This window comes from Neophocaena asiaeorientalis, unplaced genomic scaffold (assembly GCF_003031525.2).
Source record: "Neophocaena asiaeorientalis asiaeorientalis breed wild unplaced genomic scaffold, Neophocaena_asiaeorientalis_V1.1 scaffold357, whole genome shotgun sequence".
Lineage (NCBI taxonomy): Eukaryota > Metazoa > Chordata > Mammalia > Artiodactyla > Phocoenidae > Neophocaena > Neophocaena asiaeorientalis.
In genome coordinates this window covers 4872115-4899671 of record NW_020173270.1, presented here as the reverse complement: position 1 = coordinate 4899671, position 27557 = coordinate 4872115, and the positions used below count along the sequence as shown (strand labels likewise).

The 27557-nt window shown below is 58.7% G+C and overlaps 1 protein-coding gene across 1 annotated transcript; it reads right to left on the bottom strand.

Moving 5' to 3' along the window:
• Window positions 1-5082: 5082 nt before the first annotated feature.
• Window positions 5083-25145, bottom strand: MAP2K2 (mitogen-activated protein kinase kinase 2). Its single transcript, XM_024745775.1, has 10 exons — window positions 24927-25145; window positions 18803-18949; window positions 14670-14747; window positions 13957-14008; window positions 13755-13879; window positions 12819-13032; window positions 10655-10719; window positions 9405-9466; window positions 8427-8472; window positions 5083-6604 (listed from the first exon to the last, which is right to left on the bottom strand). Exons 1-10 carry the CDS (start codon window positions 24936-24938, stop codon window positions 6494-6496), a joined length of 912 nt encoding a protein of 303 aa, XP_024601543.1. The 5' UTR covers window positions 24939-25145; the 3' UTR covers window positions 5083-6493.
• Window positions 25146-27557: the final 2412 nt, after the last annotated feature.

Genomic DNA, 27557 nt, shown 5'->3' with positions numbered 1-27557 from the left:
CCTCCCCCTTCCCCTCCCCCTCCCCTTCCTCTTCTCTCTCTCCTCCCCACTCCTCCTCCCTGACACTCTGACCCCTGGGAGGCCCCTACCGCTGTACACTGGGTCCCCCCCAGAGACATCAGGGGTTGGGGGGTGATGTGTCTGTGCTTAGAAACCTCACTGGTCCCCACCTCAAAATCCAAGGCTGTTATAGAAGAAAGGAGATGGGTGGCCCAGCAGGGGAGCTGTGTGTGAACTTTCAGGTGAGTGTAGTGGGGCGGTCATCCCAGCCACACGGGAGGGCGGAGGGTTATGGGGGCTCAGAGAAGGCAGAGAGCCCTCCCCAAGAGACACCCACAAGTGAGGGACCAGGAGATAGGCAGGTGCAGATGGAAGGGAGTGAAAAGGCTCACAGGTGAGCAGAGTAGGAAGTGCGACAGGACAGACAGCAATGCCAGTGGTGGGGACAGGTGGGCTTGGTCTTCTGGGAGGGAGAGGGGACATGGGGACAGGAGGTAAGGGGCCAGCCTTTACCTCCACCCAGGGCAGGCCACCAGGATGAGGGTATTTGTGGAGCGATAGGTCTAAGGGGAAGGTATAGGGGGTCTCCAGTCCAAGGCCTTGCCCTGCCCCACGGCCCAGCTCTCTCTGTGACTTTTTTCTTTTTATATTATTATTATGATCATTATTATTTTTATTTTGGCTGCACCTTGCGGCACACGGGATCTTCGTTGCGGCATGTGGGATCTTTGGTTGCAGCATGTGGACTTTTTTTTTTTTTAATAAATTTATGTATTTTTATTTATTTATTTTTGGCTACGTTGGGTCTTTGTTGCTGCATGTGGGCTTTCTCTAGTTGTGGCGAGGGGGGGCTACTCTTCGTTGCAGTGCACGGATTGTCATTGCAGTGGCTTCTCTTGTTGCGGAGCACAGGCTCTAGGAGTGTGGGCTTCAGTTGCAGCATGCGGGCTCAGTAGTTGCAGCTCGTGGGCTCTGGAGTGCAGGCTCGGTAGTTGTGGCACACAGGCTTAGTTGCTCCGCAGCATGTGGGATCTCCCTGGACCAGGGCTCGAACCCGTGTCCCCTGCATTGGCAGGCGGATTCCTAACCACTGCACCACCAGGAGAGCCCAGCATGTGGACTTCTTAGTTGCAGCATGCATGCGGGATCTAGTTTCCTGACCAGGGATTGAACCCGGGCCCCCTGAATTGGAAGCATGGAGTCTTACCCGCTGGACCACCAGGGAAGTCCCTCTCTGTGACTTTTTGCAGGAGAATCTGTAACCTGAGGCCGGCTTCCCTGGATGTCCATGCCCTCCTAGCTGGTGTGACCCGCAAGAGGACGGCCACAGTGGGGATTGGCCTGGACCCCTATGGTGGTATTTCCGAGCATCCTGCTCCTTTGCTAATTCATCTTCCCAAACCTGCTTGTCTGAGTTCACTGCCCAGCTTGCAGTCGGCCATCATCCCGGCCATAAAGTTCCGGTTTCTTAGCCAGACATCCAAGTGACCTGGCTTCCCACTCAACCACCATGTTGTCCTGCACCCAAAGCCAGTGGGGGCTGGAATGTCGACAGGCTTCCGTTCGTTCACCTGGTAGGCACCCAACACCCCAGCCCCTATGTCCCCCCCCCCAGAAACTAAACAGTCAACACGAGGTCCAGTAGAGGCAGACTTGACCCCTTTCTGAGTCCAGGCGCCCTTGTGGGCCCAGTAGGAATGGGCACTACTCTGCTGGATGGTTGTTAAAGATCTTGCACCCTGGCCCCGCTGCCACACCCTTGCTCACGCGGGTTCCCCTGCCCCCGATGCCCTCTCCGGTCCAAGGGTTCTCAGCGTGGACACCCAGTCCACGGCCTTCTGCCTGGTGCTGCCGCTAGGGCTGTGAACTCTCCAGCACACAGGGTGTGGAGATGGGGGGCGCCCGGCATCTGTCGGGGGAGCTCGGAGCCTCTGGACGGGTCCCGCGTCGCCAGGGCTCAGTGGGGGACGATGGGGTTAGCTATTCTGGACAGTTCACGGGGTGTAGCCAGGGTGAAGGGAAAAGGGATTCGGGATGCTCAGGAGGAGAGGGTCTGCTCCTTCCTGGGGAGTCAGCAGTAGCCATCTCATTTGGTCCGGGATGACCCCCTTGCAGGGGGCGTGGCCTCCCCCAGGGGTGGGGGTCAGGCGAGGGCCGGGGGTGGGGAAGAGACTCAGCTGCGGGGCCTCGGTGCCTCCCTCACCTGAGGCTTCTCTCTGATTCTCCAGGTGCTTCTCTGCGGGCCTCCCTCGGTCCCCAGGGAAGCCTGGGCAGAAACCCGAGCCTCGGTTCAGGCTGCCATGGGGCCTGGCCTCCCCCTCCGCCCTCCTTCCTCCTCCAGAGCCTCCGTGTCGTTGCCACGGGGACTGCAGACCGGGCAGGTCCTCCAGCCACTGGCCTGAAGTTCAAGGTGTGACCTCCAGCCCCGGGTGGGTGGCTCGGGGCCCCGCACACCTGGTCAGCTGGGAGCCCCAGCCCCGGGAGGCGGGGCGAGACCCGCAGGGCCCCTGCTGGTTTCATTTTGAGGCCGTCCCTTCCCCTTCCTCACTCCCATTCTGCCCGCCTGATCCCCACTTTCTGGGAAATGCTGTGGCAGCTTCTTCTGAACTGAACTCGGTTAACCCGGAGTCCACTGAGTCCCGCCTCCCGGACCTGAGGCTTCCTGCCCCGGCACACACCTCCACCCCTGGGGCTGGCTGAGCGCCCTTCTCCAGACTTCCTGCCTTCCAGAAGGTTCTGGGCCGCCCCTGCCCACACGCCCCCTGCCACACCGTGTCCCAGGCTCTGGACACAGGAAACCTGGGGGCTTCAGGCAGGGCTGCCTTGGACATAGAAGACCCAGGGTCTGACTTCTGCTACAGGGGAACTGTGGCCTTCTACACTGTTGGATCCCGGGAGGGGCGTGGGCTAAACCAGCTTCCTCCCCTCACTGCTGACAGGGGGCCGGGTTACTCTCTAGGAGGGGGACACCGCAGGCTTGGTGGGCGGAACAGCATCCCCGGCCCCACCCGCTGGATGCCAGGAGCCCCCCAGTCGTGATGACCACAGATGCCCCCAGACATCAGTGTCCCCTGGGTTGAGGGGGGCAAGAGTGTCCCCACTGAGACCCAGTAGGCATGATGACAGCTGGGAGAGGACAGAGCAGCCTCTGGCCACGTGGGGCATCGAGCACTGGAGACGTGGGCCGTCCGAATCGAGACACACGGTGAGGGCAAAACATACGGTATCACAACTCCGTACCAAAAAAAAAAAAAAAAAAAAAGGAAAACACCAGACTAATTTTCATATTGATTGCAAAGTGCAAGGGTAATATTTTGACTACATTGGGTTAAATAAAACATACCATCCAATTACCTTCACCAGGGACTTCCCTGGCAGTTCCATGCTTCCACCGCAGGGGGCACAGGTTCGATCCCTGATTGGGGAACTAAAAATCCTGCCTGTCACGTGCCACGCGGTGAGGCCCAAACAAGAAACAAACAAGAACAAGGAACCCGGAGGGTTAACTCTTTTTCCTGTTTTAAATGTGGCCACGAGGAAATTTAGGTTGTGCCTGCAGCTGAATGATGCACGTGTGTCCCAGTGGCATCTGAGGGCGCAGGGGGCTGAGACCCGCCTGGAATCTCCCTGCCGGTTCTGAGTTCTGCACACCTTCTTTCCTTCCATTTCCCCCCTGCCCCATCCCCGGAACGTCTGTTACACTCAGAGAAGGGAATGCGATGGTCCCAGGGCCGGGGCTGTTCCAACCTGAGAATTCCACTGGATCAGGCGGGCACCCGTGACCCCGAGCTTTTAGATGGCTTCTGGCCCATGGCCAGGGCTGGGGGTAAAAACCTGTGGCACTCTGATTGAGCTGGGCCACCTTTCCCGGCTCATCACTTATTCCAAGGTCACTTATGAGCTGCTCAGGGCTCAGAACCAGGCAGGGAGAGTCTGCTCTCTGGGGACACAGGGGTCAACACACGTGGTGTTGTAAAGTGCTGTTTAATATGATGAAAACTTGGACCTGAGGAGAAACTTGCATCGACAAGACGCTGGATACCTTCTTCTTCCAAACCAAGCGCAAAAGAAACCAAAAAAAACAAAAAAACCCCAGAAGCGAAGAAAACTCAAAACCCAAGTAAGAAAACACCCAACGGGTGAGATTCTGAAGCTCTTGGATTCATTTCCTGATTGATTTGTTTTTGGACAAAGAGGTCAGACAGAGGGACGCTGGGGGTCCCAGGGGCCCGAACAGGGCGGCTGCATCATCTCACGCACTTGGCCGTCTCGGGGTTTAAGGAAGAGCCACGGGGAACCTTGACACAGAACACAGTCTCTCACAAGAAGCTCGGGAGGGGCCAGCAGCCTGGCTGCCTGACCCCACCTTCTGCCTGGACCCCTACACGTCGGGAGACCCCAAAACCAACAGATGTTACATGTTTCGGGAAGAAGAGCCTGCCCCCTTGCAAGAGAGGACCTCGACAGGGCAGGGATCAGCGTTCCCAGGCCGGCCTGTGGTCACCTTCGGCCAGATGGTTGGGTGGGTGTGGGCCAAGTCTAGCGACGTTTGCAGGAAGCGGGTGGGGGGCGGGGGAGGGAGGGAGACCCCTGGCTGTTAAAGTCGGACACTTTCATCACGGTCTTCAAGGCTCTGGCGTGTTCCTGGCTGACTCGGAGTGGGAAGGGTAAGCGCCAAGTGTCTCTCTGGTCCTTTCCTGAGGCGCCTCGGGGTCCTGGCAAAGCAACACAGCAGACGGTGGGCGGCTGGAGCCGATGGGCTGGGGGAGGCGCCTACTTTCGATCCATCCTCCCCCAGCAACCCTGGAGGCCTTACCCCACCGACCCGATTCACCAGCACCCCTAGGAGCCCCGTCAATGTGGTCTCACTCCTTGCAAACGGCAGTCGGCTCTGTTAACAGACATTGGTCAGGCCCACAGCCTGACGTGTACAGGACTGGCCCAACGATGGGGCTGCCTGTGACTGCCAGCGCCGGGCGCCCACGGGCCAAGACGCTGAGTCACAGTTCACCCGTTAGGCCCCCTTCCCCCTCTGAAGCTCTGGAGGGAGCTGGGGTACCCACAGAGCGACACCTCCATCACTTTTAGTTATCTTTTTTATTCTTTTCTAAATCAGGAAAGACTTTGGGGGCAACTACGAGGTGGCAGAAATCTGGAAAGCTGGTTGGAACAGCTACCAACTTGTCTTCTCTTTTGTGACCACAGGAAAAAACAGAGGAGACTTGAAGGGTCTCCCTAGGAAGAAAAGGACCCAGCAGTTCCCAGAGGGCCACAATCCCCCACCTTCAGCTGTACCTTCTCCAGAAACGCGGGGCTGGTGTGGCTTGCACCAGGACCGCTGCTCTACGAGAACCCTTCCTCTGCGATTTATCACACATAAATATCGGCTTGTTTCAAGCCTTCAGGAAGTATTGGGGTTGTGGGGAGACTCACAGCTTCATCTTCAGAGAGCCTGCAGGAGGGGAAGCCTTAGAAGCAGCCCTGCCCTCCACCACTTCCTACTGCCCGATGGCCCAGAGGCGGCCTTCTCCGTTGGAGGTGGTACAGCCCTGAAGGCAGAAAGGCTGGGTCTCGGGCCTCGGACCTCATGCAGACCCCTGCAGGGGGCCTGGCTGGACACCCCAATGGCCACCAGGAGTCAGGACAGCCTCACCCCCACCATCTCATTTCCGATCAGCTGTGGTCGAACGGTTCAAGGCCCGAGACAGTGACGTGCCTTGGGTGGTCACTTCTGATTTGCTGGGCGAGCAGAGGTGACACAGAGCCACCCGCCCACATCTGTCGGCCTGCAGGCATAGGCGAGCGGGCCTTATTTGCAGGATCTGCTGGGGCTTCAACCACAGGACAGCTTGGAAACCCAAGGTTTCCTTTCTGCCGAGCGAGTGTCAGCTCAGGCTGCTGCGAGCTGTCAGAAGTCTCTGTTCCCCGAAGCACAGAAGAGGACTTGGGGGTCCCTCCCAGGGGGCAGGTCACGCACTGCTGAGGACAGGCTGCATGGCCCGAGGCTGGAGCCACCGGGGCGGGGACCCCACGAGAGCCACTGGGCCCAATAGCTCTTGCGGGCCGGGCCGGCCACCTCCAAGGGGCAGATGCCAGGCTGGGGGCACACACGCACCCCAAGGGGGCAGCCCCCTTCTCTTCTGGTGAAAGTCACCCACGGTTGGGGGTCCCTCTGAGGGCCTCGGAAAGGAGCAAAGCCAGTGCCCGACACCACGCCCGTCTCTCGGGGGTTGGGCCGCCCTCGCAGAGGCGCCCACCCCGGGCTGGATCAAGGCTGACACCCCAAGGACAAGGCACAAGAAGCACAACCGGCACGTTTGCTTTTTCTTTCCCTGTTTTGTTTCGGTTTTTTTCTTTAAACCTAAGGAAGCAGGTTCTGAGAAGACAGCGCAGCGGCATCGGCCTCCCCGGGCCCAAGGGCCACGCGCGCATCCCCACGGAGGGGGCAGCCGGAGGGGTGGGATGGGGAGCGGGTCTGTCGGTGGCGGGACCGTCAGACGGCAGTGCGCGTGGGCGTGCTGGGCTGGTTCAGCCGCAGCGTTTTACACAACCAGCCGGCAAAATCCACTTCTTCCACCTCGGACCGCTTGATGAAGGCGTGGTTCTGAAAGGGAAGGAACGAAGTGAGGGGCCCCGCCCTAGCCGGCCGGCCGGGTCCCCACCCCAGAGCAGGGAGGCCCGGGCCCGGGGCCACGCGGCCTGGGACGGGGTCTCAGGCGACGGGGGAGGCCACTCTATGCCCCCTGGAGCTCAGGGTGACGTGGGGTCGGCTCACCCTCTGTGGGGCATCCCGGGCGCTGTGGGGTGTGGAGCAGCATCCCTGCCCTGACCCGCTTGACGCCAGGATCCCCCCGCAGGTGTGACAACCACACATGTTCCCAGACGTGGCCCAGGGACCCATGGGGGCAGAGTCACCTGGGTGAGAACATCTGATCTGGAACCACAGAACTCTGTGAGGATAGCAAGTGCCCTACATGTCCTGTCCAGGCGGCAGCCACCGGCCGCTTGAGGCTCCTGAGCCCTTGAAACAGGGCCCATGTGGCTGGAGAGCAGGATCGCGCCTCGTCCGTCAGTTTAAGTAACTTTAACAGTCACCCTGACAGCGGTTCCCGTTCGGAAGGGCGGGGGTCTAGGCCTCCCACGTGACATCCACCTGTTATGCCAGCTGGGGAGGCGAGACCACCCCTACCTCCCTAAAGGTGGGCGTAGGCTTGGGTGAAACACCAAAGCAAGGGAACAGGACTCGTGGTCGGGAAGACAGTCAGCCCCACACGGCCCACAGTGTCACGCAGGCAGAGACGTGGACGTCGTCCCGCACTGTGTGAACTGCGTGGAGCTGGGCGGGGTGGCGGCGGGGTGGGGGGAGACAATGGCAGGTTTCAAAGTTCACTCCCCTGTTCCGTGGGTCTGCATGTTCCACAGTGAACACGTGCTTCTTATGTCGTGCGTGCCCTGAACACACGTCACTGGACTCAGTAAGGAGCTTCTAGAAAGAGGCAGATGGACGCAGACCCCTTCCCACAAGGCACTCCAGGCCAGGCTCACTCTTGAGGCCACAGAAAACTGACTACAGCTGGGACACACAGGCTGCAGCCACAGCTAACAGAGGGGTGGGCTAGACAGGGTGCCTTCCTGGAGGCGGTGCCGAAGCAGAGGCCCACAGCTGGGGGGAGAGCAACAGGACACGTCCCAGAAGGAGAAGGGCCATCCTGTGCAAAGGTCCTGAGGTGGAAAGCAGGAGGGAGGCCTGGTGGAGGACATGGTGGGGAGGGGGGAGCGTGGTCCTGCAGGCAGGGGCACAGGAGCCCACCGGAGGGCGTGGCTCGGTTATTCAAACTACCGCATCGTGACCACCCTAAGAGGCTTCTTCTCTGCCTTGTGGACACCTGAGGTTGACAACCAACGTCTCACGCCTGTAGCTGGCAGTGTTTTCTCTCTTCGAGCCACAAGACGCATAAACAAGGGGCTGACTCAGCATTGGGGGTGACTCAGGTGGTCAGGCCTGGTGATGGAGGAAGAAGGCCTAACGTCCACAGTGGACATGGGCGGAAGGCACTGTGACGGTCACCCTGAGGCTGGCAGGCAGCCCTGCCGGGGGAAGGCCAATGCCGGAGACCACCTTGGTTTTCAAGGACGTTGGACAGTATGGGTTTAGAGGAAGGCAAACACCCCAGTGGTGCCCCCAACGCCTTGGAGGCCGGCCATTCTGAGACACAGCCCTAGCCCCAGGCACACGGGCCCTTCTGTACCCCGGGGAGCTGAGAGGACCATGGCCGCTCTGCATGGTCCCCTCCAGCAAGCCAGGGCGACCCACAGGGGTTCTCCAGCTTGGCCAAGAGATATCAGAGCCAGCTCAGGTGTTCACTCAAGGCGAGGAGGGCCTGCCAGGGACCTCTGGAAGTCCAAAATCTGTGGGTATTACTCACCATGAGCATCTTCAGATCTGCTCGCTCTGCTGGGTTCTTAATTAGGCTGTGGGTTCCAGGGGGTGGGAGAGAGAAGACAGGCGGGCAGTCAGTGGCCTTGGGGGAAGAGGCCTGCATCCTGCTGCCCTTTCCTGCCTGGCCCCCATGGGTGAGGGGCTCCACCGCCACCCTTGGGTGTGAGAGCAGGATGCCCCGGGAGGGCAGGGCAAGAATCTGAGACCAGGACAGGAGGGAAAGGGGAAGAGGGTGGGAAACCCCCCCACGCTGCTCCATCAGAGGCCCAGCAGCAACCGCAGCTAAGTTTCTAATAAAAACCCCAAGTCTGGGAGTCCAAGGGTCAAAGTGGAAGTTTTCCCTTCACGAAAGAGGAACGGTCTAAAAGGCTGCTGCTCAAAGCAGTTCAGGACTGAGTGGCAGTTCTTCAAACTGGCAACCTCACAGGGCACAGATAGGTTTACGGGGAGCGCTGGACGCACAGTCACAGGCTGGCTGCGAGGTACGCAACCCTGGGCCGCAGCGTCGCATCCTGACGTGCAGGGCGCTCAACGGGCCGGCCCTCCGGGTCCACAGCCCGCTCGCCCGAGGCCGCGTCACCCAGATGCTTCAGAGGGTGGGAGGGCCACCCCCCAGAAACCGGCTCCGAAGGCCTGCCTAGGAGCCACGGGTTACGGGCTTGAGGGGTTAGGACACCGGGCTGCCTGCTGGCAGAAGGCAAGGCGGGAATAGCGTTATTTCCAGAGAGGCTGCCATCCTGGCTTGCGCGGGGTTTCGGGGACAAGCTGGGGGTGGCAGCTGGACGCCGTGACTCAGCAGCCTTGGTGGGGGGTTGGCGGGGGGATCTGGGTTCTCAGGCGAGCTCCAGTCCCGCCAGACGCCGCCACTGCCTGGCATCCCCGAGGCCCTGGTCGTCCCAGGAAGCAGGCCAGGCCACCTGGCCCCTGCCCCACCCGCCCCGAGCTGGCGGCCATGGCGTCTTACCATTTATTTACAAACTCCTGGAAGTCCTGGGTGAAGATGCCATTGGGCAGCTTGGGAGGAGGCTGCGGGGCAGGACAGAAAGGCGGGGGTGAGAGCTCAAGGATGCTTCTGGAATCAGGGAGAAAAGGCGCTTCCCAGCCTGTGCCTCTGAGAACAGCTCGGCACTTGTTGGGAACCCTCAGGATGCACCCTTCCTGGAGGCAGAGGGTGCCCACCACCCCCCTTCCAGCAGCTTCCCCGGGCAGCCCTGCCAACTGGGTTGGCCTTTTCCCAGAGTTTCCTTCAAAAGCTCTTCTTGTTTGGGGACCACGACTGGTTCAGGAGTGAAGGAGAACAGGGCTCATCCTCATTCTATGGATGAGGATGGTTACTCCTGACCACGTGCTACACGGTCTGGGCCACTACCCTCCGGAGGCGCTTGGAGAGAGCTGGGGGTCTGCCTGAAAAGAGGGGGAGCCTGAGGGGCCTGGGCCCGCACAGGTCCCGGGGTGGGGACAGCCGTGCGCAGGCTCAGGCCCCGTCCAGGAGGGCAGTGGGCCTTCTTCCTGCTCAGGGGTGGGAGGTGCCGGCGGCCTCCCTGGAAGGACGTGCTCACCGGGCCTGGGTGTCGCTGCCAGGTGCAGGGAGAGCTGTGTCACCGGAACCACCCTGCCCTGTTCTGTCGCCACTGACCCTGCTCTGAGCTGCTCACCTCAAGACCCAACCCTGGGCCAAGCTTGGCCACCCCAACTCCAAAGGGCCACTGGAAACACACTTCCATCAGAGAAGGGCCAGGAGGGTGACCCGGCCACGCCGAGAGGGAGGGCTGTAGGGTCAGGTCCTGCTCGGCCCTGTCTCAGCTGCAGGCCTGAGGAGCCCACTCCCATCCTTATGCCTGGATGTACCCATCTGTACAATGGGAGTATCCACGCTGCCCTCTCACGTGGTGGGGAGAAGGACTGGGTGGGCGCCCTGTGCCCCCTTCCCAGAGAGGAAGGTGATGCCTCAACTTTCCCTGAGGAAGTGGGATGATTTATGACTTCACCCACGGGGCCCCAGCGCTGGGCCACTGGGCTCAGTGAGAATTCCGGGTTCATCCCCGTGAAAAGATAAAAAAAAGAGCCCCCTCCACAGCTCCCTGCGGCCCCTTCCCGACACAACCCACAGTCTACACATCAAATGCTCTTCTTTCTGGGGAACACTTTCCAACGGGAATGGCTTGATGCTGCTGCTGTGGTGACCCGCCTGCCAGCAGGGCCCCGGGCACGCACCTCGTTCACGATGTAGTCCAGCAGCTCAAAGATTGCCATGGCCGGCCGGCTGTCCATCCCATGACCTGCCCGGGGCAGAAACAAAGATGGGTGAGACGGGCAGGTGGGCACCGTGCTTCCGTCGGGCGGTGGGGCCTGAGTGTGCTGAACGCAGCCAAGCACCCTCTTCTGCACCCGGCCCGACCCAGAGGGCAGGCTCCTGGGCCCAGCTGCCTTCCTGGGAGAGGAACATCTCTCCTGAGCCTCTGGTGAATTAAAAAAACAAAACATCAGAACGAACAGGAACGTTTGTTGAGAAGGCACACATCTGGCAGGGGGCTGCGTCTGGGCTGTGCTAAAGCCGACTCCCTGCTCCCTGGCGTGGGGGGAGGGGCCACAGGGGGCTGAGCAGGCAAGGGCGGCAGTGTAACCTGGCACGGACCTGCGGGCTCAGGGTGGTGGCTGGCTGGGATGGCTGACCCCTGTCCTAGACCCAGCTGGCCAGGCCCGCGTTTGGCAGCTGGACTTTCGCCTTCTGTCCCCTGTCCTGAAATGGGCACGTGGGCCAGGGCCGGGGCTGGGGGAGGTGCTGGCAGGCCAAGCGGCCTGGCACAGCACCCCGCTCCTCCCTGCCTGGAAGGTCTGAGCACCGTCTGGGAGTTGGGCTGGAAAGGGAGGGGCAGGGCCGGGGCCTGAGGACACAGATGCGGGCGGGGGGGTTCTCCCCTCGGAGGAAATCAGGACACCCCAGCAGTCTGGGTGTGGCACCAGGAAAGGGGAGGGTCTGGGCTTAAGAATACTGTGAAAACCGCCATCTGACGACCCAAGTATCCGTCAGCGGTAAATAGATACCACACGGTGGAATATTATGTGACCATAAAAAAGGAGCGAGGCACAAGGTGCCACGAGGCACCGATACTTGCCACGGTGTGGACAGATCTCAAGAACACAGTGCTCAGTGAGAGAAGCCAGACACAGAAGGACACACAGGGTGTGATTCCATTGATGGGAAACGTCCAGGACAGGCAAATCCACAGACACAGGGATTGGGTTCATGGTTGTCAGGGGCTGGGTAGGGGACAGGGTTTCCTTTTGGGGTGATGAAATGTTCTGAAGTCAGATAAAGGTGATGGTCGGACAACCTTGTGAAGGTATAGAAATCCAGTGGGTTATAAGCCTGAATCGAGTGGACCATATGGTATGTGAATGCTATCTCAATAAAGCTGTTAGAAACCAACCAACCAACTGCAGTCCACTGCATGGTCCTTTGGGCTCTCACTCAATTCAACTCTCTTCCTGTCACTTGACTTAAAAAATAAATAAATTGGGCTTCCCTGGTGGCGCAGTGGTTGAGAGTCCGCCTGCCGCTGCAGGGGACACGGGTTTGTGCCCCGGTCTGGGAAGATCCCACGTGTCGTGGAGTGGCTGGGCCCGTGAGCCATGGCCGCTGAGCCTGCGCGTCTGGAGTCTGTGCTCCGCAACGGGAGAGGCCACAACATTGAGAGGCCGGCGTACCGCAAAAAAAAAAAAAAAATTTAAAATAAAATAAATAAATAAATCACACAGTCCTACGCGCCCCTTCCTAATTACACCACCTCAGCCATGACCCTCACCCCTCGCCAGCCCCCAACGTGGTGGAAGCATCGGCCTGAACCTCGCAGGTGGCTGCCTGAGGTACCGGGAGGCCCCTGGGAGCCCCGCTGCCCTCCCGTACCTCTGCTGTGTGTTGGGTTGAATCTAACCAGCCACCCGAGACCCGAGTCGAGTTCCCTTCACTTTGGGCTCCCTGAAAGGCCTGGCCCAACACAGCAGGACGGCCACTGCAGAGTCCAGGTGTGGGGCAGAAGACTGCCTGCTGGGCAACCCTTTCGGCTTTTCTGTACACTTGAACGTTCTCGTGATAAAATGCTGGAGAAATCACCCGCCACCCCACGGCTTGGCTGAGGGGCGAGTGTCCCGACCCCGCCAGCTGGCAGCAACAGGTGCAGCTGCCCCAGACAGGACAGTTCGAGGCGTTGCTTGCAGCGCTGTCCCCAGAAGCCTCAGGACCATCTGAGGACTGCTGACCGCAGTGAGCGCGGCCCAGGGGGACAGGTGGAGCTCAGAGGGGCCAGAGGGGAGGCAGCTGCTGTCCCCAGGCGCCGCGTGCCCCATCCAAACCGGAAGTCCCAGCCTCAGGCCATACCGCTGATGGGGCGTCCGGGGGGTCTCGGCCGCGGCGAGATGCTGTGAGGCTCTCCTTCCGCGCCGTCGACCATGGGCCGGCCAAATATGGCCTCCAGCTCCTTGGCGTCCGGCGGGGGGATGGGGTACCTTCCAATGGACAGCTCCACCAGGGACAGGCCCATGCTCCAGATGTCTGACTGCACCGAGTAGTGAGTGCCTTGCAGCCGCTCCGGCTGAGGGGAGACGGGCAGAGACGGCCCGAGGGAGATGGAGGGGCGCTGGCACCCTAGAGCATCCCTGTGGTCCCCCTGCAGCCCCATCCCGCTTAGGGACCCAGCAGCAGAAAGAAAGCCATTCCGCCCCCTCCCTCCACCTGCTTCCAGCCGTGCTGACAGCAGCCCCTTAAAGCCCCGCAACCCAAAGTGCTTCTGGAGAGCGACCGACCCAGGAAAGACGCCGGAACGTCTCCTTCTCCCAACAATCCCAAGACGGACTTCTCAGAATCTGCTCTTAAAAATCAGCCAGATGGGGACTTCCCTGGCGGTCCAGTGGTTAAGACTCCACGCTGCCAATGCAGGGGGCGTGGGTTCGATCCCTGGTCGGGAAACTAAGATCCCGCAGGCCACGTGGTGTGGCCAAAATAAATTAAAGAGATAAAAATGAAAATAAAAAAATAAAATCACCCAGATAGTGCCTAAAATAACGGAGGGCTAGTCGATTGGCTCAGAAATTAACTGACTACTCTCCCCGAGCGGACAGGAACCAGGCCGGTGTCTCCAGAGAGACAAAAACCCAGATGAGAAGATGATGGAAACTAGAAATGCGAAGGAGAGAACAAAGCCCGCAAAAGAAACTATACTACAGGGAAGGGCAGGCTTTTGGAAAAGCTTCTGGAAAATGGGGAAGAGCTGGTGAGGGTCGGGGTGGCGGTGGGGAGGACGCTGGAAGGACTCACAGACATGTAGGACCGCGTCCCCACGAAGGAGTTGGCCATGGAGTCGATGAGCTGCCCGCTCACCCCAAAGTCGCACAGCTTGATCTCCCCTCGGGAGTTGACGAGGATGTTGGATGGCTTCACATCTGGGAGCAGAGCCGGCGGTGTGGACACTGCGGGTCGCCGTCAGCCCCTCCCGGCCCCGGGGCGCCCGTCCCCTTACCTCGGTGCATGATCTGGTGCTTCTCCCGGAGATACGCCAGGCCCCGCAGAACCTGCAGGGAAGCCGCAGGGCGGTGCCGTGAGGGGGACTGTCCTCTGGACAGGCCCGAGGCCCAGGCCGAAGTGGCCATGTGACACTGACGACATTCTTCGGGTGGGTACAGTCACCCACCTCCCCAACTCTCACACGGCCCCCCATCCTTGAGGAGGACATCGCTCTCCCCTTGTCTGAGGAGGGCCCGAGGCCCTGTCAGTAGGGCTGTAAATGTCCAGCCAACTGCCCCACCTCAGGGGTCACCCCAGCCCGAGAGGCGTCCTCTGTTGAGCCCTTTGGTGCCGGGACTGTGCTCGGGGCCCCCAGGTTGACGGTGTGAAGGATACAGGGGCTGTTTCACCGAGTTAGACAGGCGACACTCGACGATGGCAGCACCGTGGGACAGTGAGTGCCTGGCGCCGCGCCACGGTTCCTCCTGCCACCCCCATGCCTGTATGGGGCACAGAAGTATCACCCCCACTTCACAGGCAAAGGGACGCCACTCGCTCAGTCCCACAGTCGGTGGAGGCTGGCACAGGCACCTCTGCCTCTTTGCCCGGAGGCTGACACCCACCACCGGCTTCCTGAGGCTCCTCGAGCCTGGCCGCGTGGAAGGGGGCAGAAGTAAGAAGAAACCCATGAGAACACGGGGCCGGGAGCGCGCACCCGCACGCACTTACCGCGATGCTGACCTTCCCCAGGATCTCTTCGGGGATCCTCTTGGCTTCTTTCAACACCTGGTCCAGGGAGCCACCATCCTAGGGGCAGCACAGGAGAGAGAGGTAGAGCTGCCCTGAGCCGTCGCCAGGCAGGGCTCCCCAGAGGGACGCCAGAGTGGCAGGGAGGAAAACGAAGCATTTCCCTGGTTCCCAGAGAGCTGGTGCTCAATTTCCTCCACGGAAAACAGAGGCCAGACCACAGCCAAAGGCAACCAACTGGCTCAGAGCAGGGACTCCCGCGGCCCCGGCCACCTCTGGGGCCTCAGGAAACGGAAAGGGTGCCAGTGTGCTCGCCAGGCGGTCCATCCTTCCCGGAACTGAGGCCCGTGGCTGGACGGCGTGACTCAGCCTTCCTGAGGTTGCCACGGCAGCGGCCGGCGGGCAGTGCTCCATGAGGCCTGCGGCTAAGCCGCCCAGCTTGCAGCGGGAGCACCAGAGAGCGCACCTGAGCCAGACCCGCAGCTCTGGGCCTGGGTCCCCTCCCAGCAAGTCAGCCGCGGCCTCGGGAAGGGGAGCGTGAGCACAGGGGCGCCGCCCGCAAGTGCCCGGCACAGACGGAAGGCCAAGCCAGCTCCACCAGGAAGGCCTGATGGCCGAGGGGCACGGGGGAGGGGGAACGATGGCTCGGCCCCCCGTCCTGCCGGTGTAGCCACTGCTCGCCACCCTGAAACTGGGATGTTCAGCAAAGGTCGTGACACAGGGCACCCTAGTTGATCCCCTGACCAGGGCATGGCCCCAAATCCACACGATAACAAGGAAGTGACAGAAACCAAGTGTCTTGTGCAAGGTCACCCGGAAGCAAACCTGGAGACCAAAACCCCGGGTGTCACCGACTGGCCCAAGGCGCCTCTTCAGAGATGGGCTCCGAGGACACACCGAGGCCCCCCCCAGGATGCCAGGCAGACCGGAGCTGAGGCTCGGGCATGCGGTGGGAGGTGGTCAGCCTCTGAACTCGCAGCTGGGTGGAGAGCCTGTTTTCTCTCCATGCTGCTCTGGGGCTCCTGTGGCCACCAGCTGTCCCAGGAGGCCTCTTATTCCATTTGAGGGGGCGCGAGAAGCCTGCAGCCTCGGAGCCGCCTGGTCCCCCCTCCCTGGCATCTGCTCCAGCTGTGCTCGGGGAGAAGGGCCGCGGTGGGATTTGTGGAAAACCCCAGGCCCTCCAATGCTTTGGGAACCCACGAGGGCCTCTGTAGGCTAGACCCAGCCTGAGGACGAGGGGGCTGTGCGTGCAGCGACGGCGGGTGTGGCCGGGGAGGAACCCACAGGACCAGGAGGTCTGGTGCACTTGGTCGGCAGGCTGCCCGGCCCAGCCCCGTTCTGCGTGCAGGGCGAGATGGGAATTCCACTTTTTTTCTCATTTTTTGTTTCATCAACCTTAAAAGGGTTTTTTAAAAAAAGCGTTCGTGATCCCTGCTCCCTGACTCAGCTCCTCATACTCTGAACTTTCCGTAGGATTGTGGTATGTTTGCTGGACGACATTCAGGGAGAACGTCTCCGCAGCGACTACGGTGGGCCAGGCCCCAGGCTGGGGTCTCAAGGCGACTCAGGACACATCGCGGGTCCTCTCCACGCAGCCCCACTGCCACCCAGCCCCTGACATCAGCGTGGTTCATCCTCCGTGGGGTGCAGAGCTGATACAGAGCTTTAAGCCTATCTATCTATCTATCTATCTGGGGGCTCACATTATGCATACTTTCCTCTCGGGGGATTTTCTCATTCGGTGCATATATGCTGCTTTCACTTCTCCCCTGGAAAGCGGCCTGGTGTCATTCTTCACCTCCCCTTTGCTGACGGACGTGTCTGATTTTTCATTATTGTAGAACAAGGGAGTGCATTCTTCAGTAGATTTGACCAGGACCCAAGAAAATACCAAGAGCTGCCTCTGAGTGGTCAGTCGGCTGCTCCTTGGCCGCCTCGGCCCTGAGACACCCGCTGTCCGCTGGTCCAAGCCCCTAGTTTCCCCAGGAAAAGGAATAGGTCTGGGCACCGGGGAGCCGCCAGCCCCGCTGTTTCCCGTGCCCACAGGTGAGTTTCTTCTTCTGTGCTGCATCGGAGCTGCTCGTCACAGCCAGCGGGCCTTTCTCACAAGCTGGAGCTGGAATCTGCCCGGTGGGAGACGAGAGTCAATTCATGCACAACCCTGCGTAGAGACGAATGCGTGCCCTCGACAGGGAGAGAAATGGAGGTGATGCAGGAATTCGGGGAAATGGTGGCGGTGGTGACAACGTCACGGCTGACGCTCCGTCAACGTTCATGGACCAGCTCGCCCCATCCTCATATCTTTGGCCTGACAGACAAGGTGCGAGACTCGTCCAGTCCCGCATGAGAGGTGGGGGGACTGCAAGCGTCCTCTCGCCGCCATGTGCGAGACCCTGCAGGGGACCATCGGGCACGAGGACACTGGTGTGGGTGGCACAGGCCCTCTCAGCGCTTCCCGTCATCTTGTCCTCCGCACGCCCTCCCCGCCCAGCAGCTCACCTCCACGGACTGTAACCCGTCAGCAGAAAGAGGGGCGCGCGGGCCACACCCGAGCCCGTGTCCTTGCGTTTGTGTGCCATCTACGCGTTCCACTGTCGTCATATGCTCGCTATGAAAGCGAACAAGAAAAGCCCGACCGTGAAGCTCTGAAGGACGAACGTGGCAAACAAAGAGAATCTAGCATCTCCCCTGCATCCCAGCGGTTCCGTCTGTGCGCTGCCGGGGTGAAGGCGCCTCACCTGGAACTGATGCTTTACACCCACCAAGCACGGAGGGGGAGGGGGTGGGGCTGTGATGCTGCCTCTTTTCTCTTCTCTTCTTTTTTTTAGACCGTGCTGTGTAGCACACGGGATTTTAGTTCCCCAACCAGAGATGGAACCCGTGACCCCTGCAGTGGGAGCACGGAGTCTTAACTACTGGACCGCCAGGGAAGTCCCATGCTGCCTCTTTTGTACAAGGCCAAGAGGGGCCTCCAAACTCTCAGGGTATTCAGGGAGCAGGGATGGAGGTGGCTGAAGCGGGGGCAAGCAGGGGAGGAGGGGGGAAGGGGAGAGGGAGGGAGAGAGACAGCACAGAAGAGGCTCCCCTCAGACCACAGCGATGTCATATCCTTTTCTCGCCCTGATACTCGTCTGTGCAGTGTCGACCAGGTGGTTGGGCAGATACGACTGCCCTCTCCCAGATGGGGAAGGGGCTCCCACGGGGCAGTGCCAGGCGGGAATCAGGCAGCCAGGTCGGGGCAAGGCAGCGGGGGAGCCCTCCCCCCGGCCCACATGCATTCCTCGCGGGCTCTTGCTCAAATTCGTTTCCTGCCTTCGTTACAAAACCATCAGAGGGGACGGCAAGCTGGAGGCGAGGCGTAACCACAGCCACCCGCCAAAAGCCACGCGGCATCCTGGTTTTGCAAGGGCCCTGAGGGCCGGGGCCTGGACAGCCGGGAGCGGGCAGGGCCCTACCTGACAAAGGAGGCACGGCAGAGGGCCGGCGGCATTTCCTCTGGGGGCCTTCGGCTCTGACCACTTCTGCTTTCGCGTTACACCTGATCCCACCCACTTCTGAGCCTCGAGACCAGAGTTCCTTAATGAGGGGGCACATCAGAATCAACCATGGTTTAAAAGAGATGGGCGGCCGCCCTCCATGGCAGAGGCCTGGTCCCATGGGTCTGAGCTGGGGTGCAGACCCGGGTCCCCAGACCACGCACGCTGGTTAGAGGGCACTTGGGAAGGAGACATCAAGTGTTTAGTCGCATAGCCCAGCGGCGGGCCTCAGCCCTCGGGCACGCCTGCTTAGGTGCAAGGACTTTCAACACTGCGTTACTCAGAAGGCCGCGGGGACCGGAAACAACCTTAGTGTCCACCAAGAGCGTTTCATAAATTACCCAACAGGTACGCGGGGACGCCAGGGCGCTAGACGGAGCCGGCTCTGTGCCAACAGAGAGTAACGTCTACCATGGATCCGGGGAAAAAGCAACGTCGGGAGGAGGGTGTCTGGCGCAACAAAGGGGTCTACGTGCACACACGGCTGCACTGCCTCGTCCACCTCCAAGAGGGTCCCCCGGGAACAGGACGGGGACTCCGGGGTGGGAGGGGAGGTGCCCCGGGCCCCGCCGCACTCACCATGTGCTCCATGCAGATGCTGATCTCGCCGTCGCTGTAGAAGGCCCCATAGAAGCCCACGATGTACGGGGAGTTACACTCATGCAGCACCTGCAGCTCACGGATTATCTGGTTCCGGATGGCTGGCTTGATCTCCAGGTGGATCAGCTGCAAGGGAGAGGGAGGCGGGGTCAGGATCGGGCCACTGAGGGGGGCCGGGAAGGAAGGGTGTCTATGTACCTGAGAACGGGGAACACACACCCACACACAGACTGGAGCGGGAATGTTCACACTAACCGGCTTCACAGCAACTGAAAGGTGGAAGCAACCCAAATGCCCTGAATCAACGGAGGAAGGGACAGAAAAATGTCTCTCTACGCCCTGAACATCACGCAGCCGTGAAATGGGGTGATGCACAGACACTCGCTGCAATGTGGATGGACCTTGAGAACATGACGCTCAGTGAGAGAAGCCAGACACAGAAGGACACATGGTGGGTGACTCCACTGATGGGAAATGTCCAGAACAGGCAAATCCACAGAGAGTGCATTCCTGGCTGTCTGGGGCTGGGGGACAGGGGAGTGACTGCTAATGGGGATGGGGCATATGTTTGGGGTGATGAAAGTGTTCTAAAATTGATGATGGTGATGGATGCACAGCTCTGTGAATATACTAAAAATCAGTGTATTAATTAAATACTCTAAAAGGGTCGTTTGTATGGTAGGTGAAGTACATCTCAATAATGCTGTTTTAAAAAAATATATCATCAGAGGCAACATTATTCACTTGGTTACAGGGGGAGCTCTGTTAATCAGATCATACAAAGGGCCAGCCTTTCCCAGGAGCAGACCAGGTAATGCCCTGTCCGATGCGGCAATTACTTCACCTCTGCCCCCCTCCGCCCCTTGGGTTTTCTGGACCCCTTCCCACCCCCGGCCTAGAGAGAACAGATAGCCTTCCACTGCCACCCTAGGATCCTAGCTCCCCTTCCCCTTGAGTTCAAGTCAGCAGAGAGGACTGCCACCAAATTCATCGCAATATCTGGAAAAGTTAGAAAAGAAAGGATCGTCCAGAGAGATGCAGAAGACACAGCTGACAAACAGCCAAGAGCAACGCCCAGCTACAAACCCCAAATAAGCCAAGATCCCCCGTACAGCGGGGGAGAGTCAGGCTGCGGGTGCACGTCCTGGTTACTTCGAGTCCTAGATGCTACAGCCATGGTGATAAGACAAGAAAAGGGTGTGATTTCCACCTGTACATCAGAGAGGCGGAACCAGATCCCCGGTACCTGAAAATGACCACTATCAATTCAACAGACATTTCTGTAGAGTCAGTTACACTTGGGGCCGGTGACAGGGAGAGACAGCACAGATGGTCCTGCTTGGACGAGACGCACCACCAGGAGGGGAAGAGACACAGGCAAAACAACCCCGCTGTGGTGGAGATGCTGATGGAGGAATCACAGAGGGGGTTCCAGGGCTCAGGCGACACTCAGGCCAGGCCTCGAAGGACAGGTGGGACTCTGCCAGATGGACAAGGTGGGGTGGGCATGCCGGCGGAAGGACAAAGAGCTGCCTGTTGGCGGGCTGTGTGCCGAGTTCATGGGGGCACGGGGCGTGTCTGGGGCACCCACCAACGACCTTCAAAACCTTGAGAACTGCAGCAGCTCCCAGCGAAACGGTGCCTGGTGCCTACGCCGCCCCCAGGCAAAGCCTCACGCCTACACATGAAGGTTCCCCACCTGACCCAGCCTGCAGAGCAGAGCTCCGGCTGTGGGCCCTGGGACACCGCACCTGCCCCTTGGCCACCACCAGCGGGACGGCAGAACACACCAGAACCCCAGGTGCTCTCTCCTCCATCGGCCGCCCCTGTGAGCACGTGCACGCAGACCCACTTGGAGAGGGCGAAATGAGGGTCTGAAAGCCAAGTGCTGCCGTCCGTGTGCAGCGTGGCAGGTTCATCCTGCAAGCCAGGCGGGAGGGCACAGCGAGGCGGACTGTGGGCAATGCCAGCGTCAGGACCATCAAGGCCCAAGAGAAATACAGCACGGGCCACCGATTTAATTCTGAATCCTCTAGCTGCTGCGTTCAGAGCACAGAGAGACAGGTGACATGAATTTTTCATGTATTTTGTTGAAACTCGGTGTAGCGTATCAAAAATTGACTGTTTGGACGTGAGGGCGATGTAAAAATATTAATGAGTTTTTTCACACGGAGCCCTTGAAACCTGGTTTGTGTTTCTGCACGTACGGTGCGCCCTGTCTGACATCGACCGTGTTTCAAGGGCTCGGCCACTGCGTCTGACCAGGGGCAGCCATCGTGGACAGCGCCGCTCTCGACAAAGAACTTCAAAGGAGCCGCAGATGAATCACTGGGGTGGTGGGGGTAGAGAAGCAGAAGTGGGGGAGTTAGACAAAACTGGGCAGATCTGGACAAATCCCAGGGGTCCTGGAAGCCTGGAGTCAGGGCCTTAATGTGAATAAGGCCAAAAGAAGTCAGAGGCTTTCCAGAAAAATATGGTAAAGAACGGATGCAGGGGCGGCTGCCATGTGAAGTGAGCCTCATGGATTACCTATGAACCACCACTGAGGGGGTGTGGAGAAAAAGCAGGAATGGGATGAGGGCCACGTTTCTGAGCACTGGTACTTGCGATTCGCCCTGACGATGACCACCCATAGGGGTTGGAGAGTGGTGGTGAGAACTGCCCCCATTGGGCTGACCAGCAAGTTCAGGTTCAGAGACTTAAATGATGCCCCCAGGGGCACACAGCTGGTGAGCGGTCAGGGAGGGTTGGGTCCTGGCTCATGGAACGCCAAACAAAACCCACGCTCTTTCCACGGCAGCACCTGGGCTGTGCGAGCTCCAACAGCTGATTAAATAAGTACGGTGCTAGGAGTTCAAACCCCATCTAGGAGTCTAAGGGTGTTCCTACTGCAGATTGGGGCATTCGAGTTAGGGATGGGGGCAGGGGGCACAAACTAGGTAAAGAGGGAAATGGATTGCGGAGGCGAGGCCTTGACGGCTTCCACTGGGTCAGGGTCAACTGCAAAGGGAGGACCCGAGAGGGTTCAAGCCCAATTCAGACACCGACCCAGCTAAGCCTCAGTTTCTCAGTAAAACAGAGCTGTTGGCCCATGCAAATGAGAACGTGTGCACCGGCTTTGACCCAGGGCCATCACTAGAAAGAAGGCAGCTAGTGTTAGGACGTGGCCTTGGGCAGATTTGTAACCTCCATTCTGGAAGCATGCAGATGCCGAGGGGAGGGACACACACACACACACACACACACACACACACACGAGGCTGAAAACACATCCCTCCGCTCAGAGCACAGGGAAGTTGGGAGAGCCTCACAGGTGCAACACGGTCACCGAATTCTTCGCGGATCTCTGCCGGTCCCAGTGACGCAGAGGTTGTGTGCCCAGGGCCCCGCAAGGATGCGGGAGGAATCGTGACACCAGACATGAGTTCAGAGAACATTTACGAACGGACGAGACAGTGGAAATGGAGCCCGGTTCTTGCGGGTCTTAGGGACCTGGTGTCACTGCTCGTGTCGTAGTGGTCAGGATAATCCCCTGCCCATCACAGGGGCTGGAGGGACGCCGGCCCACAGCAGGATCCGTGCAGGCCTTCCAGAATGTGTGGAATTCCTACTAGGCTTCCCAGCAATTCGGAATTCCACCCAAGCTAGTGGAGGAAGGATGGAGGCCACTGTTTCTCAAAAACCACTTTGACATGTCAATTTTCCCACCTGTGTCCTCAGCTGAATACAGGCAAACAGAGCTCCTGGGAGAAATGGCACTCTGGTAGCCCTTGACCTCCACAGACCGGCCAAGGGCTCCAGGGCCACCAGGGAGTAAATTCACGCCCTGAATTGCATGACTCTGGGTGCGGCTGCACAGGCCACAGGCAACTGGAAGGGGTTACGATTGATGGGGAACAAAATCTGAGGTTCACGCCCCCCAGTTTTTAGAACTTTTTTTTTTTTTTGCCGTACCACACGGCATACAGGATCTTAGTTCCCTGACCAGGGATCGAACTGGGGCCCTTGACAGTGAAAGTGCTGAGTCCTAACCACTGGACCTCCAGGGAATTCCCTTTCTTAAAAAAATTTATTCTATTATTATTATTTTTTTGGCCAAACCGCGCAGCATGTGGGATCAGTTCCCCGACCAAGGATTGAACCTAAGCCCCCTGCAGTGGAAGCTCTGAGTCTTAACGGCTGGACCACCAGGGAAGTCCTCCCTTTTTTTTTTTAAACCTTTTATTTTGAAAGGATTATGCAAGCACAGGAAAGCTGCAAAAACAGCAGAGAGAGTCCCGTGTGCCCTTCACCCAGCTTCCCCTGGCAGCGACGCTGTCTGTGACTGAGGTCTGTATCACAGCCAGGACACAGACATCGGGGCAGCACCACTAACTAGACTACACCTGGGCCCCCCAGGTTTAAACCCGGAAGCCTTACTTCGCAGGCTTTCAGAAAGCCGTAGACAAACTCTCAGATTTCATGGTTATACAAGGCACATCAGCAGCCACCTGGAAGAGTCCTGGCTGTCCTGAGAACCCTCCGACCCTGACGAGCACTCTGACCTGTACACTCTGTTCCCAAGTCCCTGCCTTCCATCACCGTCTGAATTTCACGTCTGCCCTTCCACTCCCTGTACTTTGGGCGATGGCAGACCAGGGATTTCGGGGGCTGCTCTGGTTTTGAAAAGGCTGCCTGTGGTAAGCAGACAGAAATAGAAAGCATGTGGCTGTAGGTTTCAGGAGGGAGGGCGGGGCTCTGGAGGCAGGAGGAATAGCTGCTGCGCTAACCTCCCCACCCCCACCACATGGAAACCGAGTGCATGGTTCCCAGGAAAGGCGGGCCCTGCGCAGATCCCCCCGGGGACCAGGGTGGTCAGGTTTCCAAGAACGCAATTCGGAAACTATGGGACGATGGGCTTCCAGAAAGGGGGCTTTCTATGTCTGCAGGAACACGTCTGTGGGAGCTGAATCACGTGTCAACTCAACGTCCCCCAGTCACGTGTGCAGGAGCCACCATCCCCAGGTGGTGACCTCCTCTTCTCCACTCCCGATGTCTCTCAGGGACCCTTCCTTACATGTAGCAGGGAGGCTGCACTGCAGCACAGGAGCCCCGATGAGGGACTTCTCAGCACCAGGGTTTGCACTGAACAGGGAGGTGATGGTTGATTTTGTGTGTCCGCTTGGCTAGGCCACGGTACCCAGCTGTTGGGTCAGGTGCCCATCTAGATGTCACTGTGAAGGTATTTTTTAGATGTGATCTAATGTGGAAATCATCAGACTTTGAGGAAAGCAGGTGACCCTCCATAAGTGGGTGGGCCTTATCTAATTAGTTGAAGGCCTTAAGAGAAAAGACTGAAGTCGCGCTCTTTTTAAATTTTTTGGCCACGCCGCAGCATGCGGGATCCTAGTTCCCTGACCAGGGATCGAACCAGCGCTCCCTGCAGGGAAGCCCCTAGGACTCTCTTTGGACTCAAGCTGCACCGCCAGGGAAGCCCCCAGACTCTCTTTGGACTCAAGCTGCACCAGCTCTTTCCTGGGTCTGCGCCCACCGGCCCGCCCTACAGATTTCAGACCTGCCGGCCACCACGGTCCCTGAGCCAATGCCTTAAAGTACCTCTACCTACCCCACCCCCTACACACCCCTAGTGCTTCTGTTTCTCTGGAGAACCCTGGCTACTACAGGTGGCTCGGGTACCCCGTTACCAAGGGACCGCCCTCCCCCACCCCACCGATGTGGCCGTCGCTACCAGCAACCAGTCCTGGTCGGCAGGGCCTTCTGGATGTGAAGTCAGGGGAAGCCCGGCTCTAAGGGGACTCGATTCTCCTCTCTTCCGTCTGCTACCCTTCTCAAGCCAATCTGTTCCCGGAAACCTGAATTTCAGACATCCCGCAAGGCAGGGGGCGGCCTCCAAGAGAAGAGCTGCGTGGCACCAGGCTGCATCACCACATTCTAACTAGAACCCATGTTGGTGGGGGTGGCCTCTGAGCCTGGGAGCCCGTCAGAAGGCAGAGGCCGGCACCCTTGAGGCCCCTCTCTCCTGCTGCCAGGGCACCTGTCGCCACCGCTCGCACCCGCAGAGTACAGGGACAGAGCCATCACCCCGCCGCCAGCTGCCTCTCACCTTTCTTGCCATGATGAGGCCCGAGGGTCTGTGCTGGACCTTGGTGACCACCCCACCGTTCCCGGCTCCCAGCTCCGAGATCCTTTCAAAGTCATCGTCCTTGAGCTCCCCGACCTTGGCCTTCTGGGTGAGGAAGGCTTCCAGCCGCTTCTTCTGCTGCTCGTCAAGTTCTAGCTCCTCTAGCTTCTTCTGCAGGTCCACCAAGTTTGCTCTGCGGAGACCCCAAGGGCGAGGGTTAGCCAAGACTGCATGCGCTACCAAAAGATGACTCAGCCCGAGCCGAGGTCACCGCATGGCCACTGCACATTCCAGGCCTGGGGTTTGTAGCTGGGAGGTGAATCAGACCTGATTCTGGTGCTTGAAGGGCCTACGATCTCATGGGAAAGAAAGACCACCTGCTGACACACAGCTGAGGTCCCTGAGAACTGGGGATGCCATCCCTCTCCCCCACTCATAAAGGTTAGGAGACCTCAGAACCTCGAGGACCAGCTCTAGCTCAGTGGCCCTGCTATCAGACCCGGGAGCCCTTCCTCCTGACACAAGAGCTCTGGACCACATGGGAAGGAGACAAGGGAACCGGAGAGACAAGCCTGGGGGTCGGGGAGTGAAGCCCCAGGTCAGGACACCTGTCTTTCACAGGGATGGAGGAGCAAACTCATTTTGAGTGGCCTCAGAGCAAAGAACTAGAACCAAGAGGCAGATGACAGAAGCCGTAGCATCTGTGCCTCTAATTTACACGAATTACACAGAGGCATGGGCGGAGGAAAGGAGAGGGGCATAATTTAAACAGTGCAGACAATTCCAGGGCATTCCGTTCCAGCAGCATGCTCTTATTATATCTTGAGCGTTACTGTAAATGGTAGGCATTTATACGTACATGCATTCCCAGAGCCGGTTATTAAAAACCAACCATGTGGAACTTCCCTGGTGGTGCAGTGGTTAAAGATCTGCCTGCCAGTGCAGGAGACACAGATTCGAGCCCTGGTCCGGGAAGATCCCACATGCTGAGGAGCAACTAAGCCCGTGAGCCACACCTACTGAGCCAGCGCTCTAGAGCCCGTGAGCCTCAACTACTGAGCCCGTAAGCCACAACTACGGAGCCTGCACTCTGGAGCCCGCGAGCCACAACTACTGAGGCCCGCGCACCTAGAGCCTGTGCTCCACAAGAGAAGCCACCGCAATGAGAAGCCCGCGCGCCACAACGAAGAGTAGCCCCCGCTCACCGCAGCTAGAGAAAGCCCGCGCGCAGCAATGAAGACCCAACGCAGCCAAAAATAAAGAAACAAAGAAACAAATAAATAAATGTATATAAAAGCCATGTATACTGCACTTTATTGGGTGATTTCAACGAACTTTCAAAGGACAGGTTGACAGTTAGCTATTTTCACGAGTGCCTTGACTCTGAACCAAATACTGGAGTAAAACACTGTAACAGGCAGGTAGACGCCAGCTCAATGCTCAGCGCGCACTAGCACTAAGCCGAGGCCGCCCAAAAGAAAAAGAACGTGAGCTATGTATGCAATTTTTAAAATTTCTGGCCACGTTAGAAAATGTTTATCTGGTGAAATTAGTTACTCTGGAATATGTATTATACTTACAGCTCCCCTGAATTTGGACAAACAAGCCACATTTCAAGCGCTGGCTGTGGCCAAGGGCTCTACCCAAACAGTGAGTGCAGCTCTAAGGAAAGTCACTAGAGGAGAATGGGCCACCTCCAGAGGTCCCCACTCACCACTCTCCAGGGCACTTAAGCCAAGGTTTACCGCCCACCTAGGGGAGACCCCCCCGGGGGAATTCAAGCAGGAGATGAAGGGGGACACTGGAGTTCTGGCAGGAACCTTCCAAGCCCCAAGTTCAACCATGACTTGCCTACAACTTAAAGAGATGTAAGCAAAAGGGCACACAGGAGCAAGATGACCTGCCGCTGGGTGATGTCACCTGAGCTGGTACCTCGAAGAGGTCGCTGGGAGGTAGGGGGCTAGGTGCCACTTCCTGAGCAGGTACAAGAGCTTTAACTCCCACAATCCTTCTGGGAGGCACCTCTCTTGTAGACCCAGCCCACCCAGGAGGGACAAGGCTCAGAGGTTCAGTAACCTGCCTGAGGGTCACAAGGCAAGGAAGTGGCAGAGGCTGGAGCAACACCTATGCCCTTCCAGCCTGCAAAGCCTGTGCTCATAGTAGTGCTCCCCTGAGCCAGGACCTGGATAAAGGGGGAACAAGAAGGACGCCGATGGACAGAGAAGGAAAGGCAAAGGAAGGAATATATGTGTCATGACCCCTTCACCATAGGAGTGAAGAGGCAGCTCTTGCAGCCAGACCCTCAGACCCTGGAATGTGTCCAGCCTGGCCTATGACATCTAAAATGCATTCTGGAGTCAGCTGATTAAGCCATTTTACATTTCATGGCAACTCCACTGTGGTTATTTAAAAAAACCCTGGAATTCCAAAGGCTGGCTTCTTCTGGGGGAATTCTTGAAGGGATGGAAATCACAAATCACATTAAAAAAAAAGAAAAAAAGAGAAGAGAATATGATGAAGGAGATGTCTCGTAAGAATAAGTGGAGTTTCTGAGAATCAGGAACACGTCCCCACATTGAGCTGCACCCTCGGGGACAGAGAAAGATGTGAACT